At 46.2% G+C, this 22,283-nt stretch overlaps 1 protein-coding gene across 1 annotated transcript in view; it reads right to left on the reverse strand.

The window, feature by feature from the left end:
* Window positions 1-1,105: 1,105 nt before the first annotated feature.
* Window positions 1,106-22,283, reverse strand: part of LOC108575265 (microtubule-associated protein futsch-like) — a 28,765-nt gene continuing 7,587 nt past the window's right edge. The window contains 9 exon segments of the mRNA XM_017938021.1: window positions 1,106-1,178; window positions 1,402-1,626; window positions 1,711-3,935; window positions 3,937-17,432; window positions 17,484-19,751; window positions 19,863-20,274; window positions 20,362-20,519; window positions 20,617-20,789; window positions 20,886-20,984. Coding sequence (XP_017793510.1) covers window positions 1,457-1,626; window positions 1,711-3,935; window positions 3,937-17,432; window positions 17,484-19,751; window positions 19,863-20,274; window positions 20,362-20,519; window positions 20,617-20,789; window positions 20,886-20,984 — 19,001 coding nt within the window. The 3' untranslated portion in view covers window positions 1,106-1,178; window positions 1,402-1,456.

Consider the following 22,283-nt stretch of genomic DNA (forward strand, 5'->3'; position numbering starts at 1 on the left):
CTATCGAGATGAAACAGTCCCTATAGCAGATTGCGCGTATTCTTCTTTGTACGCATGTGTACGTATACCTTCTCTTCCAATTATTCACCTGGTTCTTCTGCTACCTCGTAATGGACTCGTCGCGAGTAGCGTTCGGCATCGACGATATTGATTATCTTCTTTCCACGTTCTTGTTACCTTTGTTGCTGCTTCGTTCGTTGATCCATCCGATTGGACGAATCTTTGTTCTCTAAGGTATAGAAACACGACACAGATAATTCCTATCTAGTACTTCCCGGTGTATATGTATAATAATCGTTTATTTCTATGCACAAGTAGACATTTACGACAAGAAGGGGTGGTTGTTGATCTACGATCGCGAACAACCTTGAGAAATCATCGTTGGACGCAGACCAGATTATTCAAGTTCGAATCGATCCCCCGAAAGCCAGAGATTTCAGACAACGTAAGATTCGTTTGTATGTATTCTTTTTATTTCCGTTTCTCCTTCTCATTTTTTTTTCCCTTCGTCATCGTCATCGTCATCATTATCGAGGACGCCTTTGTCTTTTCTTCTCTTCATTATGCGTACGTGCTATCTGATTCTATTTACTTTTGTACGTCTTGTCCGTGTTATTATTATAGGCTGTGTTGCGTTGTGTTTCTGCGGTTGCTGTCGCATTGTTAAACTCGTTTCTTAGGATTCGTCTAATACGAGGAGGAATACCATACGATGCTTTAAAAGCGGAAACCATCCAAAAGGGATGGTTGGTTATGGCGCAAAGGAGAGGCCGCTTCGGAGAGGTTAAACATTCTCTCCCTCCCTCCTTCCGTTCCTCTTTCTCGTTCTCTCTCTCTCTCTCTCTCTCTCTCTCTCCTTCCCTCTCTCTACTCCGAGCGTGTCTAAGCTTCGCCAATAACTGACGAATAACTTCAAATAATTAAGAACAGGGAAGCGGCTCCGTTTATCACAGAGCTTTTAATGCATAAATTTCGTGTCAGCTTTTAATCAAATTTTTCATTGAATATATGGAGCACATTTAATTAGAAACGACGAAAGGAAGAAAAGAAACGAGAACAAGGAGAGCATGTTGTTGTTGTTGTTGTTGTTGTTGTTGTTGTTGTTGTTGTCGTCGTCTTCGTCGTCATCATTGTTGTTGTGGATGTTGTTGCTAATGCTGCTACTGCTGCTGCTGCTGCTGTTATTGTTGGCGATTCGATCAGTGCGTGCATGAAAAAGAAAGGAACAACTGCACGTTAGTTGATACGGAATTAGGCACGAAATTGGAATAGCAAAACGGGCACAGCCAAACGGCTCGCGAGACAGCCTCTCCTTGAGATTCTCTAAAGTTTCAGGAGCCGCTAATAGGCACGATGAGGAATTCACGAAACGGTAGGTCCAGAAACGAAACGATGGCGTACACTTTCTGAACACCGCTCAGAACTCAACTATTACGGCTGAGCAGGCTGCCAATCCCTAGAATTCGAGTCTGTAGGCACTGCAGCTAGTTTCGTGGTCCTGAAGGTTAATCGTACATCGGGACGCTGAAGGTGAAAGATCAATATGATTCGCAGCAAGTGCCTCTTCGTTGTCGGCCACCCAGTAGCCCAATGTATCCGTATCGTAAGTTGGTATCATGGTCACCTCTAAACAATAAGAAACCCATTAATCGTGCATAAATCGATCGAGTCGCATTACCGACAGATAAAAAAAATTAATTCGAAGCTTACCCAGATCTTTGTCTTCCCAAGTACGTTTCGCCTCTAACAACGCGTCGTAGACTTCACGACTTGGCTCTGTACCGCTGAACACATAGTATCTCGCGCGAACTCTCTTGAAAAAGTCCAAAGACGTGTAATACGAGTTTCCGTGATGGGGCACATAGGTTAAATCAACGTAGACCGGTTGTACTTTATTCTTCGAATCTTTTATCTTCTTCTCGTTCTTTCCCGGGCTCTCTGAACGCTTTTTGTTTTTGAGATTCTCAGATAAAACCTTTCTTGCTTGCTTCTTTTCCTTCTTAGGTGTTCCCGGAGCACCCTTGTTGGAAATTTCATTGGTCACAGGAGCAGGTGAAGGTAATCTGAGCGGTACACCCCAGTCGTTGATGGCGTCGAACTTGAGAGCCACGTCGTTATCGTTCGAGGTGGAGGGGGTCATCATCATCATACTAATAGAAGACCGCTCGGTGGAATTACTTGGTTGCGTCGCATGTTTCAGGTTAAACTTTTGTGGCGGTACAGGGGATGGAAGGCCCAAAGGAGTTCCCCATCCGGTTAGAGGATCCTTCTTTGAATCGCTCCTCGAATCTTCCCCGGCAGGTTCATTCGCTTTCTCCTCCTCGGATGTTTTCTGACGCACGCTACCGTTCGTGTATTTCGTTGATATATCTCCAATCCCGCTCGATTCAGGTTCTTTCGTTTTCTTTCGTTCCATCATCAGTGCTTTCTCAAAGTCAAGATCAGCTTCGTCGATGTACTTTTTCGCATCGGGTTTCTCCTTGTAATCGCCAGCGTACTCTTTCTCCACGGTGAACCGTTTAAACGAGTAGTCGTCACCTTGTTGCTGCTGCTGTTGTTGCTCCAGTTGTATCTCGATGTCTTCGTGCAATTTCTTCGTGGCAGCGATTTCAGGTGGAACAACGGGCAATTCACCGTAAAAACTGCTACTCATCGCGGCCGCGGGAAATCCTGTCAACGTTGCTTCTTTTAGCTGACGAGCGGTAGAAGACGGTGATGAGATCACGCTACCGATTGCAGTTTCTGCCATATCTTTGCTAGGCAGATACTCATCCACTTTCACGTCGACTTTCTCCGCCAAAATCACCGTCTCGCCCTTCTCGTTTGTCGTTTCCGTCACTTCTCTGGTGGTCGTTATGATCTCTCCGTCGTCCGACACTGTCTTCGTTGTAGTGATGATCGTTCTGATCACCTCGCCCGATCGAAAACCTTCCGGCGTTCCTGTCAACGATCTACCACCGTCGGATTTTCTGTCAGGCGTAGATCTTCCGGAAACAATGTCACGTACAAGAGGAGACACTGGACGTCTATCTTTTTGCGCTTGTTTCATCTCTTCTTCTCTCTTCTCCTCTATATCTTGTTTTCTGGTCAAATCATCCTTTGACTTGATGATGCTGCTTTTAATCGTCGTTTCTTGTTCGCGGCAAGAGGATAACGGTGGTGATGATGATGATTCTTTAACCTCTTTCTTCGACTTTACCGCTTCGTCCGACTTGCTAATTATCTTGCTTATTACCACCTTTTTCACGTCCGTACTCGTAGAAGTCGTCGAGGTGACCGATGACCCATCATCTTCCGTAATAACTTTCTCAACGCTCGACACATCCGTTTTATCCTCTCCTCCTAAATCTTCTTCCGTCATCACGATTTCCTTCGTTTTCGTTGTCACCGTTTCGATGATCTGCGGAACATTTTCCTCCCTCACAATCATCTCCTTTACCCTTTCGAAATCCTTCGCCTCGCAGGGTTCTCCCCCTTCAGGCACGATAATTTCCCGTTTGATGACTTTCGTAATGACTAGCGGTTTTTCTTCCTCTTCTTCTCCTACTTCGACAATCTCTCGCTTTATTATCTTTCGAATAGTTTCCGGTTCCTCTTGATCCGAAACTTCTCGTTTCACGATTCTCTTCACTACTATAACCGATTTACCGTCGTCGGTCGAAACTTCCGTCGGCAGACTATCGTACTCCTCCTCCAAATCACTTCCTACTTTTACAGTAAATCCGGTTTTATCACCCGGTTCTCCGATTTTACTTTCTTTTAACATTGTAACTGTCTGTTGTTTCGTAGGCTTTATTTCTGTCGCTTCCATAATAGATGTACTCTGCGTTACGTGGACCGTAGTAGTACCAGTAGTAGTACTTGTCGAGATTGATTCTTTATCCGGTGAATCGTGGAAATCGGACGACTTACTCATCACGACAGATGATTTATCTAGGTTCGGAAACAGAGTCCGGTGTACCGTCACGAGTTATGTCTGGCGTCGATTTTCCCGAGAGCGTGGTAATATGAGTGGTGCGTATCTCCGTCATTCCGCCTATGAAAGCTTTGTGAAACTGGCTCTCGTAATTTATTGGATAGTCAGACATCGATGCTTCCATGTGTCCGTCTTGCGGTTCGGCATATTCGCCAGGTTTGCTGTAATCGTCAAAACTCATCAATTTCTTTTGATCGTCGGCGAACTCGTATCGCGGTTCGGAACATTTCTCGTAACTCTGTTCAGGCTCTTCGTCTTCTTGATAGATATCCACGTCGATCACTGAGTCTCGGGAAACTTTCTTTTTCACAATCACCTCTTCGATTATCTCCAGTATAATGTACCGGGGCAAGGAGGATCTAGCAATGATCTCCTCCAAAATTTCCTCGGTAATCTTCCTTCCTTTCCTAATATAATCCTCTTCCAGAAGCTTCTCCATTTCGATCCGCTTCTCTTCCGAAATTGATATTTCTTCGTCGATATGCGGTTCAGAACGCACGGGACTGTCCTGAGTGGACTTATCGGAAGCAATCAGTTCGGAACTTAAGCTGGAACTTATTGAACCTTCGCTCGTATCTTTCCCACCATCTCTCTGCCGTTGTTGTGTCGATGCAGTTACCTGTCCGTCTTCTTCGGGTCTTTCTATCTTTTCCACGGACACGTCTAAAACCGAATCTCTATCTTTCTTCTCCCTTGCAATAATCGCCCCTATAATACTCATTACTGTCAACTCCGAAACCGAATAAATCCTAATTATCTCTTCTATTACCGTCATCGTGATTTTTTTCTTCTTATTTATATACTCTTCCAAAATATACTTTCTGATATCTGCCACCTTCTCGGCCGACACTTGCCTCACATCCTCCTCCTTTCGCTCCTGCTGCTGCTGTAGATCAGTTTTACTAGCAACGAACGATTCTTCTTTATCTGTACTATCTGTCTGCTCAGTTGCACGTTTCTCTGTTTCTCCGTATACACTCGTAGCTCTAGACCTAGTCAAAGGAGTCTTTACATCGGTCTCGTACAAACTATGAGATCGGGATCTATTTTTGTTGTCGTCAATTTCGGAATCCGCCCATGCATCCTGAGTGTCAGCGGTAACTGTTGGTGATTTCAGCCGGTCCGTTGTAATGTCCGTAGTCTTTTTGGTTAGGTCAATTTCAGTGGGCTTATGCTCATCAATTGCCTTCGTGTCGATGCCCTTCAAATCGAGCATGTCGTCACTAATGCTCGGCGATTTTGACTTATCCCTGGGTGATCTCTTCGATTCCACGGAAGCATCTGTTACTTCGCTAGGTGATGATCTGGATTTGTCCATTTCTATCGTATCAACATCCTTTAAATCAGGAATATCACTAACAACGCTGCCCGACTTTGACTTATCCAATCCCGCTTCTGCCGACTCTACGGCAATGTTCGTGACACTGATGGTTAAACCAGACACGCCGATTGCCTTTGCATCAACGTCTCTTATATCTGCCAGATCTCCAGCAATGCTAGGCGACTTTGATTTATCGCTCGCTTCTTTTGATTCTGGGGTACCTGTTACGTTAGACCTGTCCATTTTCTTTGAATCTACATCCTTCATATCAGCAATGTCACCAGCAGAAATACTGGGTGATCCTGATTTCTTTGATGCTGCTTCCTTCGGCTCTGCCGCAACGCTTGTGACACTAGCAGCTGATCGAGACGACTCATCGGTTACTTTTGCATCTACATGTTTCACGCCAGCCATCATATCACCTACAATGCTATGTGATTTGGACTTATCCTTTGGTCCTACAGGAACGTCTGTTACACTAGGCGATCTAGACTTGTCACTCGCTTTCTTATCGATGTCCTTTAAATCGGTAACGTCGTCACTAGCAATACTAGGTGACTTGGATTTATCCGTTGGTTCTAAAAGAACGTCTGTTACACTTGGCGACTTAGGCATTATTTTGATTGCCTTCGTTTCGGCATCCTTCTTATCAAGCATGTCACCAGCAATGCTAGGTGACTTTGACTTGTCCACGGTGTCTTCTGATTCTGCTGAAACACTCGTGACACTGGTCGACCGAGACTTGTCAACCGCTTTCGCATCAACATCTTGCATTTCAAGAATGTCACCAGCGATACTGGGTGACTTTGATTTATCAACCGCTTCCTTGTGTTCCATGAAAGCTTTTGTTACACTAGATGTAAGTACCGTATCGGCAGCAACATCCTTTAAATCGGCAATATCGCCGGAAATGCTGAGAGACTTTGACTTGTCGCTCGGAACACTAGGAGATCGAGATCCGTCGATTACTGTTCCATCTATCGCGTCCGTCACATCACCAGCAATGCTAGGTGATTTCGATTTATCCGTCACACTGGGTGATCTAGATTTCTCCACCGTCTTTGTATCAATACCCCTCAACTCTGGCATGTCACCCGCAATGCTTAGCGACTTTGGCTCGTCCAACTCTGCTTCTCTCCGTTCTGATGCTGCCATGCTCGTCACACTGGCCGAATGAGACTTATCAATCTGCTTTTCGTCAACATCTTTTACATCTGCTAGATCTCCAGCAATACTAGGTGACTTCGACTTATCCGTTGTACTGGCTAATTCGGATTTCTCCACTGTCTTTATATCAATATCCTTCAAGTTTGGGATATCACTTGCGATGCTTGGCGATTTTGACTTGTCCGACTCTGTTTTGGTAGAAACGTCTGTCAAACTAGGCGATCTAGTCTTGTCATCGACGTTCGTGTCAGTCTCTGTCGTGAAATCAACGACGTCACCAGCGATGCTAGGTGACTTCGACTTGTCCGTTGTGAGCATCGGCTCTACTGCAACATCCGCCATTACACAGGGTGATCTGGATTTGTCAATTGTTTTCGTATCGACATCCCTCAGGTCGGGTGAATCGCTAACAACGCTGGGTGTTTTCGATTTATCAGCTGCAGTAACCTCTGCTATACTAGGTGATCTGGATTTTTCGATTACTTTGCTGTCAACGTCTTTCACGTCGGGAATATCACTAGCAATGCTAGGTGAGCTTGACGTGTCCGTCATGGCTTTCGGCTCCGTTGTAACGCTAATGACACTAGGCGAACGCGGCTCGTCAATTATTTTAGCATTGACATCTTTTAAGTCAGCGATATCGCCAGCAATGCTGGGCGACTTTGACTCATCGGTAACGTCCTTCGATTTCGAGGGTACTGTATCCGTTATAACACTAGATAATTTAGATTTCTCCATTACTTTCACATCACCGTCTTTCAAACCTGTTGGCATTTCGTCTCCAACAATGCTGGGCGACTTTGATTTATCCGTTACTTCCTGAATCAGCTGATGCTCTGTTGAAACGCTCGTGACACTAGGCGACCGAGACTTGTCAAATGTTTCTCCATCGACAACGTCCATCAATCCAGGAACATCACCAGCAATACTCGGAGACTTGGATTTATCCATTGCTGTTGTCTTCTGTTCTGCTGCAACATACGTCGTGCTGGCTGATCTAGATTTCTCAATACTCTTTTCATCAATATCTTTCAAATCGGTTATATCATCAGCGATGCTCGGGGTCTTAGACTTGTCCCACGATACATCCTTTGGTTCTAGAGGAACATCTGTGACACTATGTGATCTAGACTTCTCGTCTGCCTTTGTTTCGGCATCTTTCATATCAGGTATGTCACTAGCAATGCTAGGTGACTTAGACTTATCCATGGTATCTTTTAATTCTGCTGAAACACTAATTACGCTGGCCGACCGAGATTTGCCCATTCTTTTTTCGTCATCGTCTTTCGTATCCCCAGCAACGTCTGCAACGATACTGGTCGTCTTAGATTTCTCAGCTGCTTCCTCTGTTGCTTTCTCTGATGCATCCGTTACACTGGGACTAGGTCTAGATTCTTCTGGTACTTTTATATCTACATCCTTCAAATCGGGAATGTCACCAGCAACGCTGGGAGATTTTGATTTGTCCTGCGGTTCTTTCGCTTCTGACGGGACAGCTGTTACACTCGGTGATCGGGATTTCTCGATTGCTTTCGTATCAACATCCTTGAAATCAGCAGCGTCGCCTGAAATGCTTGGCGACTTTGATTTGTCCGTTACTTCCTTCGATTCCGTTGAAACGTCAGTTGCGCTAGGTGATCTGGACTTGTCTATTACCTTCGTATCAGCAACGACATCTTTCAAATCGGGAATATCACCAGCAATGCTGGGAGACTTTGATTTGTCTTGCGGTTTTTCCGCTTCTGACGGGACAGCTGTTACACTCGGTGATCGGGATTTCTCGATTGCTTTCGTATCAACATCCTTGAAATCAGGAGCGTCGCCTGCAATGCTCGGCGACTTTGTTTTGTCCGTTACATCCTTCGATTCCGTTGAAACGTCTGTTGCGCTAGGTGATCTGGACTTGTCAGTTACCTTCGTCTCGGCAGCGACATCCTTCAAATCGGGAATGTCACCAGCAACGCTGGGAGACTTTGATTTGTCTTGCGGTCCTTTCGCTTCTGTCGGGACAGCTGCTATACTCGGTGATCGGGATTTCTCGATTGCTTTCATATCAACATCCTTGAAATCAGCAGCGTCGCCTGAAATGCTTGGCGACTTTGATTTGTCCGTTACTTCCTTCGATTCCGTTGAAACGTCTGTTGCGCTAGGTGATCTGGATTTGTCAGTTACCTTCGTATCGGCAGCGACATCCTTCAAATCGGGAATATCACCAGCAATACTGGGAGATTTTGACTTGTCTTGCGCTTTTTCCGCTTCTGACGGGACAGCTGTTACACTCGGTGATCGGGATTTCTCGATTGCTTTCGTATCAACATCCTTGAAATCAGCAGCGTCGCCTGAAATGCTCGGCGACTTGGATTTGTCCATTACTTCCTTCGATTCCGTTGAAACGTCAGTTGCGCTAGGTGATCTGGACTTGTCAGTTACCTTCGTCTCGGCAGCGACATCCTTCAAATCGGGAATATCACCAGCAATGCTGGGAGACTTTGATTTGTCTTGCGGTTTTTCCGCTTCTGACGGGACAGCTGTTACACTCGGTGATCGGGATTTCTCGATTGCTTTCGTATCAACATCCTTGAAATCAGCAGCGTCGCCTGAAATGCTCGGCGACTTTGATTTCTCTGTTACTTCCTTCGATTCCGTTGAAACGTCTGTTGCGCTAGGTGATCTGGATTTGTCAGTTACCTTCGTCTCGGCAGCGACATCCTTCAAATCGGGAATATCACCAGCAATACTGGGAGATTTTGATTTGTCTTGCGCTTTTTCCGCTTCTGACGGGACAGCTGTTACACTCGGTGATCGGGATTTCTCGATTGCTTTCGTATCAACATCCTTGAAATCAGCAGCGTCGCCTGAAATGCTTGGCGACTTTGATTTGTCCGTTACTTCCTTCGATTCCGTTGAAACGTCTGTTGCGCTAGGTGATCTGGACTTGTCTATTACCTTCGTATCAGCAACGACATCTTTCAAATCGGGAATATCACCAGCAACGCTGGGAGACTTTGGTTTGTCTTGCGGCTCTTTCGCTTGTGATGGGACAGCTGTTACACTCGGTGATCGGGATTTCTCGATTGCTTTCGTATCAACATCCTTGAAATCAGGAGCGTCGCCTGCAATGCTCGGCGACTTTGATTTGTCTTGCGCTTTTTCCGCTTCTGACGGGACAGCTGTTACACTCGGTGATCGGGATTTCTCGATTGCTTCCGTATCAACATCCTTGAAATCAGGAGCGTCGCCTGCAATGCTCGGCGACTTTGATTTGTCTTGCGCTTTTTCCGCTTCTGACGGGACAGCTGTTACACTCGGTGATCGGGATTTCTCGATTGCTTCCGTATCAACATCCTTGAAATCAGGAGCGTCGCCTGCAATGCTCGGCGACTTTGATTTGTCTTGCGCTTTTTCCGCTTCTGACGGGACAGCTGTTACACTCGGTGATCGGGATTTCTCGATTGCTTCCGTATCAACATCCTTGAAATCAGGAGCGTCGCCTGCAATGCTCGGCGACTTTGATTTGTCTTGCGCTTTTTCCGCTTCTGACGGGACAGCTGTTACACTCGGTGATCGGGATTTCTCGATTGCTTTCGTATCAACATCCTTGAAATCAGCAGCGTCGCCTGAAATGCTGGGCGACTTTGATTTGTCCGTTACTTCCTTTGATTCCGTTGAAACGTCTGTTGCGCTGGGTGATCTGGACTTGTCACTTACTTTCGTCTCGGCAGCGACATCCTTCAAATCGGGAATGTCACCAGCAACGCTGGGAGACTTTGATTTGTCTTGCGGCTCTTTCGCTTCTGATGGGACAGCTGTTACACTCGGTGATCGGGATTTCTCGATTGCTTTCGTATCAACATCCTTGAAATCAGCAGCATCGCCTGAAATACTCGGCGACTTTGATTTGTCCGTTACTTCCTTCGATTCCGTTGAAACGTCTGTTGCGCTGGGTGATCTGGACTTGTCAGTTACCTTCGTATCGGCAGCGGCATCTTTTAAATCGGGAATAACGTCGCCAGCAATACTAGGAGATTTTGATTTGTCGATTGTTGCCTCTTCCAGCTCTGCTACAAAACTGGTTACACTTGATGGTGACCGTGGCTTATCCATTTCTTTTATATCGATATCTTTCATATCAACAATGTCACCAGCAATGCTAGGCGATGTTTCTTTCATCGGCTGCTGCTCTGTTGAAACACTTGTGACACTGGGTGACCGTGACGTGTCAATGGGTTTTTCCTCAACATCCGTCAATTCAGGTATATCGCCAGCGATGCTTGGTGATTTTGATTTATCAGCAGGCATGGCAGCTGCAATACTAGGTGATCTAGTCTTGTCGGTTGCATTTGCATCAATATCCGTCAAATCAGCAACGTCACCAGCAATGCTTGGCGATTTTGATTTCTCCGCTGGAGTACCGGTTATACTGGAAGATCTGAACTTGTCAATTATCGTTGTTCTATCAACCTCTTTGAGATCGGCTGCTTCATCTGCTTCAACGCTCGTTGACGTTGGTGTAAGTGCTGTTTCTTTCGCTGTTTCCGCGTGAATACTCGTTACACTGGCTGATCTCGTTTTGTCGCTATCTCTCGGAACTTCCAGTTCGCTAACAACGCTCGGTGATTTTGAACGATCCGCTGCTGCTTCTTTCATCTCGTCATCGGTAACAATTGCGATCGCGCCCGGCGATTCAACCTTTTCGATTACTTTTGCTTCGACGTCTTTCATATCAGCCACTTCTTCGGTAATACTAGGAGACTTTGAATGGTCCACTGTTTCCTTCTTTTCTCCAAGCACCACAGTTCCATCATCTGGCGACATTGGTTCTTCAGATATTCGTGGCTCTGTATCTTTCATCTCTGCTGAACGGTGGTCTTCGGCATCTTTTGATTCGCCAGAAATACTTAATACACTAGAAGATTTAGACTCGTCGATTTGCACTCCGTGAACATCCTTCAAATAAGGCACTTCACTTGGTGATTTTGGTGATGGCTCTTTCGTGTGTTCTACCGGTTCGCTCAGTTTTCCATCATCTTCTTTAAAGTCCCGTTTTGTCAATTCTTCAGATTCAGTCTGCACGCTAGATATGCTCAGACGACTTTTCGACGTTTCGTCCACCAAACTTTCTTCGACATCTTTTTTTCCCTCTAATATTGCAGTAACAGTTTCGGAAATGCTGCTTCTTGGAGTAATACGCGACTTTGACTCATCTGACGTTCTCGACTCCTTGTCCTCTTTTATTTTTTCCCCAAGTTGTTTTGTGACGTCCTCCTGTTCCCCGACTTCCCTTTCTTTTTCCGTCACGTAGCTAATTACACCGGAAGAGGATTCATGGATGATGTCAGCTTCTGGAATTCGTTCCTCGATAAGAGGAGACTTTGGCTTCTCCGTAGGTAAATGTTGCACAGCCGTCTCTTTCCTCTGATCGACAGAAATGCTGGCAACTATCGATTCGTGTGGTTTCTTTTCGTCCAATTTTTCGAAAGTTCCATCTACCGTAGTAGTCGTGGTGGTTGTTACCAGCACTTTATCGCTTATTACCTCCTCTTCATGTTGACTGACAGCACTCGCAACGCTAGCAGATAGAGACCTGTCCACCAGTTGCTGCTCATCATCTTCGATACTTGGCGTCTTTGATGCTAATTCCAAAGCATCACTTGTCACTTTCACGTCTATAGTCACTGACTCAGACTTATCCTCAGGTGTAGTAATCGGTAACTTTGATTGATCCGAGTCGCCAAGTTTCTTCTCTTCCATTTTTGTATCCTCGATTACTTGCTGCAAATCACTAGCTTTATCGCTACCAATAAGACTCAGAGACGGTAACTTTCCATCCGTATCTTTCTTTTCTGACTTTCCACCGTCGTCCTCCTTGTCAACATCGATAGTGGCTTTCGGGATCTGTTTTTCTTTGGATATTTCTTGACACGGTACGCTGTCAATTTCTTTCTCATCTTCTTTTTCACCAATGGTAGACTCGTCGTGAACTTTTTCTACGTCCTGTGTAGTTTCTTCGATTCGACTCGACTCTGTCGCTATTTTTTTGTCGAAAGTTTTCGGTGTTTCGGTTATTTCAGATTTTGCAATAGACATGGTCGTCTTTAAGATCGATGGTGACGTTGTCGACTTTATCGATTCTATATCTTTTACATCAACTGAAATTTTCACCATCGATTCCTCCTCTGATTTATAAATAGGCGACTTCGCAAAAATAGTCTCTACTGGTAAAATGTCCTCCGATCGAGCCGATTCTACTGCTGATTTCGATACTTCTATCTCTGTTTTTTCTTCCTTTCCACTAACACCAACATCCAATATCTTGGCCACAGCTACCGCCGTGTCGGCGGGTGATTCGATGGACCGAATTTTGTCGGTGATTGGTGCAGTGCCTTCAAACTGTAATTCTTTCTCAACGGCCTTTAACTCTAGTTGTGCTTGCGGTTCTTGTGGTTGTGGTTGTGGTTGCTCCTGTTGCTGTGGAGACTTTGGAGTTTCTGCGTCGATAATAGAGGGAGAAGTGCTACTGTCTGCTTCTTTCGATTTATCAATTTCTACTTTCTCTAAACTATCTTGGAGATCGTGCGAGTCGTGAGCGTCGATTGGCGATTTGTCCAGGCTATCTTCGGACGTTACTTTTCCAACGTCTTTCGCCAATTTTTCGGAAATGCTATCCTTTTCCGGACTACTTATTCCAGAGTGCAGAGAATCTTTGTCCAACAACAAAGAATCTTTATCGGACGTTGACTTTACGGACGCATCTTTCAGAGAATCATCATCGGGTGTGACGGTTTTTACGAACGCGATTGTACCCGCTGCGCAAATTTCCGTTTCATGCCCACCGTCTTCGCTACTCGCGGTGACCAGCATTCGTCTAACAGATCCTGCATCTTGTTCGATCTCTACTCGTGTTTCAGACGGTGACATCTCTTCGACGCGTTTCTCTTCTTTAACCAAGGACGCAATCTTAGCAGATTCTTCCTCAGGACTACTTCCCTTCTCAGGAACACCCTCGCTTCTTTTCGCCGCTTCCGGTTTCATCGGAGCAGCTTCCTTCGTCACTATTTCTTTTTCTCCTTCTTGCCTCTGTTTGTCCAATGGAGTCGCTGTAGTTTCAACGCGTTCAACCTGTTCAACTAGTTCAGCCTCTTTGGTTAGAGGAGGCTCCTTGATTGCCTTTATCGTTTCCTTAGTCGGTGGTTCTACTTTCTTCTCTTTGTCCTCCTCCTCTTCCTTCTCTGGTCTTTTCAACTCTCTCCTATCTTTCTCCATCGATTTCTGTTTATCATCGGGCTGCTGTTCATCTGGTTGTTTGTCAACGAATGACACTTTGTCGAATTTTGTTGTTTCTTTCTCTTTCTCAGTTAAAGGTTTAATTACATCTCCCGCCGGTTTTTCTTCGACCACTTTTTTCTCTTCCTTTTTCTCCTTGGCTTCGTCTAGATATTTCTCCACGGTATCGAGAGTTTCTGAGGCTTCGGTTGTCTCTGACGTTATGTCAGAATCCTTCGATTCCTTCTGCTCTATTTCTATTTTTCCTTTCTCCTTTTCCACAATGGTCGACTCTTTCATTTTTTCTGCTTTATCTTTCGTTTCGTGCACAAACTTTTCATCGGCTTCAACAACATCGCTCACCGTCGTGTCTTCGATAGCTTCTTCCACTTCATATTCTCGTTCCTTTGTCTCGGCGGCGTCGCTCTTTGACGAAGTCAGGCGTGACTTGACATCTTCGAGGATTACATCGCGCACCTTATATTCCTGTTCAACAGCCTCGAAGTCGTCGGTGATATCTTTTTCGTGTCTCTTCTGAATAGCAGCTTCTTTCACATGTTCTGGCTTAACTGAAACTGCTCCTTCTGCTACCATGGCTTTGCCTTCCTCAACTTGTATCACTTCTTTTGAAATTCTTCTACCGATACTAACGAAACCATCTTCATCTACATCTTCCTCCTCCTCCTCTACCCCTTGATTCTCCTTGGACAACAAAGAAGGTGCTACTTCCACAGTCTCTTTCTCCTTCGTTTCTACACCCGATTCTTTCTCCAGCTTGACTAGTACAGATACAGTCGCATCATCGATAGGTGATACCTCTTTCATCTCCTTCACCTCTATTTCCAGTTTCTCCTCTTCTTCTCTTTCCTCTGGTTTTTCGGCTGTTCGCACATCTTTCACGGCAGTATCAAACAGTCCATCCGTACGAACGTCGATCAACTTTTTAGCAATAATCTCCTGAATAATGCGAATCACGATCGTTCTCGGAATAACCATCTTCATGGAGATTTCCTCGACTATTTGAATGGTAATGCATTTTCCTTTTCTCACGTATTCCTCGATAATGTACTCCTCGAGCTCTGTTTTCAATTCAGGCGTAATCGAATCGTCGAGTTTGAAGATATCAACGTTGTCGACAACGTCCTCCCTAGAAAGTTTTTTCTTTACGATAATCTCCTCGATAATATATATCACACGTTCCCTCGGGACGCGTTTAACCATTGTAATATATTCTATGATCTCGATTGTAATTCTCTTTTTCGCCGAAACGAGTTCAACGATAATTTCTTCCAGCATCCAATCCACTCTGTTAACAATAGCCTTTATCTCGGTTGGCAACTGGTGATCCGAAACCGCAGCAGCCACTTCTTTGCTCAACTCTAATTTGCCCTGGGGCATTTTGTCCGTGAAAAATTTCGGCGAGGTCGGCGTTGAACCGGGCGAGACCGTTACAATTTCCGCTTCCGCGGGTGAGATCTTTCGATCGAAGCCTATCACCGGTTCTTTCTCCTCTTCTATTTCTTCTGCAACTTGTTCATCCTCTGTTTTCACCGTTTCCCTCACGCAAACGTCTTCCATTCCTGCCTCCATCACATCCATTTTGGGGGGTGTTATACACGGTTTAACGATATCAGAAACGGCACGCGAATCTTCTTCCACCGTTTTCTTAAGTATTTCCTCGCAAATTTCTTTGGTATCGCGCTTATCCTGTGGTTCGTACGTTGCCGCTTTATCACTTGGTGACGTGATCGCCTCTGCTTCCTTAACCACTTTCACGCAAGGCTCCTCGTGAGCTTGCATCGCCGTTGGTATCGGTGAGACAGCAATTTTCTCGTCGTCAGTTTTGGTTAGTTTGTCGGGCAAGATTTCGTCGGAAACATCTTCCAGTAATGGCGATTTAGCAACAATCGGCGACACGACTTCTTCTTTTTCTTTGGTGATGGTGGTGGTGGTCGTCGTTGTTGGTTGGTCGAAGAATGCTTTGTCCGGAATGAAATCGTCTTCCTTCAAGACTTGAGCAACTTTTCTCACAATCTCCGTTACGTCTCTAGGTTTTTCCTCGATATCGATACCAGCTGTTCCCGCAAGAACTTCGCCGACATCACGAACAGCCTCTTTAACGTCTCTCGCAGGTGCTTCCTCCGGCTCTTCCTTCTCCTCCTCGACTGCCTGAACAACTTCTTCCTCGTCCCTCGGTCGAACGTCGAATTTCACTTTCTCTGGTTCTTTGCTGTCAGGCGACACCACGCTTTCGATCTGTGGCTTGATCGCTTCCAATTTTTCCACTACGCCTTCCAACGTATCCTTCACAACGTCCTTCACCGGTGATGGCACATCATGTGGTAAATCGACCGTTTCGTCAACTCCTATCTTCTCCTCCAACGACTCCAACGAATCCCTCAGGCTATCCTTCACAGTCTTAAACTTCTTCGAAGCTTCTTCAAGGAGTGCCTTTATCTCTTCTGCCTCTTCTTCGACTCCTTCCGCGAAATCCTCTTCTTTACGAGGCTCGACGAGCACCTCCTTTTGCTTCTCGATTTGCTCCATCGATCGAACAGCCTCATCATCTTTCAGCATCGTAGCTTTACTCTCCTTCGTCGCGTCGGCGACAGGCGATTTCGACTCAATCAGCATTGCTGCCTCGATTCTCTTCTCCGTTACTTCGTCGACCACTGCCTCTTCTTTCGCTTTCTCGCTCGGGGCTTGTTTAGTACTCACTTTCGGGAACATTTTCTCCATGTCGACCTCTTCAGAGGGAACAGTCTTCTCTCCGTATACCTTCGCTTCCTTCGGCGAACTAGATTTCGAAGAAGACTTCTCATCGGGCGTTTCCTTCTCTTGATCCTTCTTCGACTTTTTAGTCAACTTATCGATGCCTTTCTCAAACTTGTCGGCAACCTTGCCGAAAAAGCTGAAAACGCCTTTCTGTTCCTTAACTGGTGGTGTAGGAGGCTCTTTGACTTGTTGCGCGGTCGGTGGCGGTGGTGGCGGTGGTGGTGGTAACGGTGATGGTTTCTCCTCTTTATCCTTTTCAAAGTCCTCCATTCTGTACAATTTAGGATCAACCTCTTCGTGTACCGGCAGATCGGCCACCTCGTCCGGGGTTTTCACGATGTCGCGTTGCAGACACTGTACCGCTTGCCGTACGTCGAACACCTGTACCTCGGGTTTCGCAGCCGCAGCTACCGATGGTAATACGATGGTGGCACGCGGAGAAACCGCACCCACTACCTTCTCTTCCTCTTTCGCGTCTTCTTTGGCTGGACGCACATCTTTCTCCTTCACCTTTTCGACGATGTGCTTCTCGTCAATGTCCTCTTTTATCTCGTCGAGCGGTATGCGCTCGTCCTCCGGAAGTGTCGGTGCCGTGGTCGTAGCGCCAGATTCCAACGTTGAAATTCGCTCCTGTGATTCCTCCAACTTTTCCGGAATCTGTTCTTTCTGGTCGGCTTCTGGTTTCAAGTCGGTATCGGTGGTTTTCTTCTCGGACGAATCCAATTTGTCTGGGCTGAAACTCGACGGTTCCTTGATGTCCTCGCTATCCTTCTTGCCCGAATCATCCTTCTCTTCCAGTCTCTGTTGCACCATTTCCTCCGGTACTGGCGCCGCCTTAGAAGCGATCGCTGCCACCGCCTCTTTCTTCGCAACCCTCTCCACCTCTTCTTCTAATTGTTCTTTGCGATCCTGCGGCGACAAATCGATCGGCTCTGTACCACCAGCCTCCTCCTCTTCCTCTTCCTCTTCCTCTTCCTCCACCTCCTTCTCATCCTTCTTCCCCAGCTTTTCCCGTTCGGCTTTCAGCAACGTTTCCGTAACTGCTTTCGGACCAGACTCGCGTCGTTTCTCTAGGCTCTCGTCCTTTTCCTTTTCCTCGACCTCCTCCTCCGCACCCTTCTCCTTCACCAGCTCCATGTCCTTCAGCATCTTTGCCTTCTCCGACTCAGCCTCGTCCAGTACGTGTTTTTGCTCACCTTCACCACTCTGGGTAGAGTCTTCCGTGTAATCTTGTTCCTTGTCGAAGATCAAATATTGGTGGATCAAATCCTGCATGCCTTTTTTGTTATATGTGTCCGCCAGTTTCAACGACGAATCCTCGATATCGGCCTCGATTATGTCATCTTCCGTGATATCCTCCTCCTTCTTATCGGTCAGTTCCGCCGTGATCTCGTCGTCTCCCTCGGAACGATCGTCCTTCCTCGTCTCTTCGATGCGTTCTGCTTTTTGAAGCACCGCCTCGATCTCCTCGACCACTTCTCGTTCTTCCTTTAGATCGGCGAGCACTTTACTCTCGATCGAATCTAACGAAATGTCCTCCGACTGTTCCATCAGACTCTTTTCCACCAGTCTAACTCCTCCAGTCTCGGCTTCGATTCCAGACGGTGTGGAGACCGTGGACGAGTCTGCGGTACCTTTGTCGCTCTTCGTCACTTTACGGACGACACCGTCTTTGTCGGATTTAACGGAAGTGGTTGGCGTGCTACGCGTCGATTTCGCCGGGCTCCCTGGTACTCGAATTTTGCTCGGGCTAACCGGCTTCCCCCGACGACTGATCGGTTTTCTCTCCATTGGTTTCGGTTTCGCCGACACCTTAACCATACCAGCGGCGGTGGTGGTGGTAGTGCCGATCGGTGCACCACCACTCCTCTCTTTTATCGCCGATTTCTCAATCTTCTTTTGCTCCACCACCTTCCTGTTATTCGCGTCTTTCGTGCTTTTCGCCGGCGGTGCACCCGCCATTCTCTGACCGATATGCTGCTGCTGCTTTCCACCCTTCGACACACTACTCGTTTTCGATATCTCCGTTTTCGTCGCCACACCGTTCACAGTTTTCTTCGGTGTGGTCGGTGACGATTTCACCGTCACACCAGCACTGCCATCCTTCTTCTCCGTGGCCGACTGTTTCGTTTTCTTCTCGACAAACTTGGACGACACTTTTGTCTCCATCGTCATCTTTCCACCTTTCGCTTTTGCTTCTTTCTTTCTCGTTGCCTCTCCCCCTCTGGGTTTCGACTCCTTCACTACAGGAGCCTCTCGCTTCATCAGTTCCGGCTTTTTCTGTGCGACCACACCACCGTCCTCCTTCTCCTCCTCCTTCTCCTCCTCTTCCTCCTCTTCCTCTTCCTCATCCTCGCGTTTCTCCAGCTTCTCCTCCGTCTGCTTCTCTACCGGTGGCTGTTTCTCCGTCCCTCTTCTCGCGGCCTCCTTCCTCGCCTCCTTCGATTCCTTTTCCGGCACTTTTTTGCTCTCCCTTCCCTCTACTTCTATCCTTTTGTTTTCCACCACCTTCTTGCTCGGCTTAGTCTCAGCTTTACTAACCGCCGATGGTTTCGTAGGAATAATCGGTGTCCCCTGTTGTTTCTCCGCGGTCTTTGGCGGTGATTCTTCGCCGCCGGCTTTCACCGTTCGCATCTCCGCCAATTCCTTCTTCTCCTTTTTCCCATCCGTCATCAGCTTCTTTGACGGCTCCTTCTCGATCAGGCTCATCTTCTGTTTCGCTGGTTTGTCACGCAACGTTCCAGCCAACGAGACGGACGTGGAAAGGCTCTTTGTCGAACAAACTGGATGCTTTAGGAACTCCAAATGTTTCAGTCGTTCGAAACCTTCGAAAATCTTCTGTTGCGGCGTACTTCCCGGGAATAGGATTCTCGTAATAGTATCCTCCGGGTTAGCTGGTTGCCAAACCAACAGCGCGCAAATCGACACGAGATTCTGAATTGGAAACGTTAAATTGTTCGAGTCTTTCTTGTGACCACCGGCGAATAATTTCGAATCGGAGGAATGCCACTTCGCTAGAAACTCCCTGACTTCCCGATTATCCTTGTTCGGGCTCAGCGCGTACATGTCCAACGTGCCGTGGCCCACTTTGTGATAGAGATTGATCGGCTCCGGGTCCCTGTAACACGGATGCGCCCGCAGATTGATGTGACGGAGATTTACGACCATCTCTTGCCCGATGTCGCTCAGATTCAAGATCAGAGGATCGATGTCTTTGTCCCCGTCCGGTGAATTGGATTGTCTTCTCTCCTGTGTTACGTCACACGAATATTAACATCGATGCTAGACCTTTACAGGACCTTAAAACCAACCACCAACTACCAACACCAATGCACGCGTGTGCGTGTGTTTTCTACTTACCACTAGGTTGCAGAAGAAGTGCCCGATTTGAGGATAAACGTGCATCTCCTTCTTTTTACGAAGAACACTAGACATGCCACCGACATTGCTGTTATTTATTCTAGTAACTAGGACCGCGTCTAGCCGATCCAAATGTCTGGTAAAGTCCCAAAAACAGGCCTTTCTGGCGAAACCACCGTCCACCAACATGTTAAACCCATTTATGCCGAATAGTGCGGCATCGCCTTGGCCGCCAGGGAAGACGTACAAAGTTGGATGACTAAATCTAATGTTGCCTACTACATCAGACGGCTCCATAAGTTGATCCAGCGTCTGGCTCACGAGATACTGTCCAACGTAGTTCGTGAAGCTCGTGATGGCTGCTAATCCAGCAGTGAGAACGTCATCGGGATTTACACGGACTCTGCACGATCTACGAGAAAATGGGAACGTGCCCCTCTCACATTAAATCATTCCATTCGACAAAACTCTCGATTCCGTGAAAATGATCTAAGCAAACCTAGTGCAAGCTTCTTTCGACAGTCTGTTTGTTGTCCAATCGCCAACACCCGCGCAATGAATGTCGACCGTGACGCTGTTCTCATAGGCGCGAAGAACTCTTTGCACTTCGTGTTCACTGAACGCATCCAGAAAATCGGCAAGGCTAAAGGTTCCATCCTGAAAGGAAAACGAAATATGCTTTTTGCTACGCTAATGCGCACATAAAACACACCTTCCAACAGAAATGCACACAGGCAACAACAGTCATACGTACTTGCAGTATCCAGGAACCATTTCCGCCAAATGTATAGCCAGCGTGTATAATATGTCGATGTTTCGTGAAACTTGCGAGGAGATTACGGATACACTGTAATAACGTGTTCGTTTGGGGATGAATAAGAACTTCCGTAACAAGGTTCTCGGTAGCGTACTGGATCAATCGTTCGCCTGCAAAAATTCATCTCTCTCTTATTCGAAGAAAGAACGTTTACACAACAACGAATAATAGGAGGAAAAAGTATCGTGCAATTATTGTGACAATACCATTCCTAGCTTCTTCTCCTTCGGGAGCTTGTGCTACCAATGCCAGTAATTCTTTTTCTAAATCTACATGACAGCTGTCCTTGTCCCACGAGAGGAAACCTGAAACGTAAAACCACAAGAAAATCTTCCTCTCTTCCAAATCTAACAACTACGGGGACAAAACAATATACGCATAATTCCATTTTGATCCTAATCTGATTCTTGTTCCAACCTACGATTGCAGCCGAACAGCCAGCTGATCGAAATAGTGGGTCATAATATCGTGCATAACTACATACGAGTCCGCTACACTATTTTGGCTTCATAAACAGAAGACCATGGTTCAGGGCTGAATAATCTAACGCGTGAAGGTTAAGAATGTCAGAATTCTTTTTCTCTCGCTCGTCCTCGATTACTCAGCAACATTCAGTCGTCGTCGATTCTTTCGATTACACGCGACTTCAACGAGATTTCCATGATTAGATTACATCACTTGAGAATTAGCACACCCCAAATGGGTGAGTAATCGGAAGGGAGATTCGACGAGAAGTAAACGCGAAGCGACGTAATCGAAACCAATAGAGACAAAAGAACGAGTATGTCACCGCGATATCACGAATGAAACAGAAGTTTCATGACGTCACAAATACCGCACCCCGTCACGTGGTTCCGCCGTAGCCGGCAATCGATCGCACATCCTGCACCCACTCACTCTCTCTCTCTCTCTCTTTCTATTCACCCCATCTCTGTCACGCACACACTCGCATATACAGAAAAAGTGTGAGTACTACGGTGATATATGAGCCACTCAGAAGCCAAAGTGACTAACTCCATAGAGTGAAATTTATTAAATTTGTTTGATTTAAGAAAAATTAAACACCAAGCATATGCTTTGATACTAAAATTGGAAGAATATGAAAAAGTGGAGTTAATCATTCTGGCTCCTAAGTGGCTCATATAACACTACACATTTCTTCAATTACGTGTAATTGGTTAATCTACTCCCTAATACAGGTACATACGTGTATATTTGTATATGTACCTGTGACATTTCTGACAAATTCAATTCTCTTTAGTCTCTCTTTAGGCTTTCTTCAGGATTGTCGGCGCTGAACAAACACGAAATAAACACCGTAAAATGCATTTAATTCAGAACGCGGTGTACATATCTCTGTGTGAACGACAAGACCGTATCAACTTGTCACGCTGAATCGAAAGGATCGATGATGCACAGCATCGCAATGGAACGTGTATTCCGTTGCCAAGGGAGTTTCAACTTTTATCGTCCAACTACTTATCGCACTAAATATCCGCACACATTTCGAACAACATATTAAAACGACCTATTAACGATAACAATTTTGACAAAAGGAACAAAAATATTACTTTCCATCGATACGGTAGACATTTTTTCCCGAG

This window comes from Habropoda laboriosa, unplaced genomic scaffold (genome assembly GCF_001263275.1).
Source record: "Habropoda laboriosa isolate 0110345459 unplaced genomic scaffold, ASM126327v1 scaffold18, whole genome shotgun sequence".
Lineage (NCBI taxonomy): Eukaryota > Metazoa > Arthropoda > Insecta > Hymenoptera > Apidae > Habropoda > Habropoda laboriosa.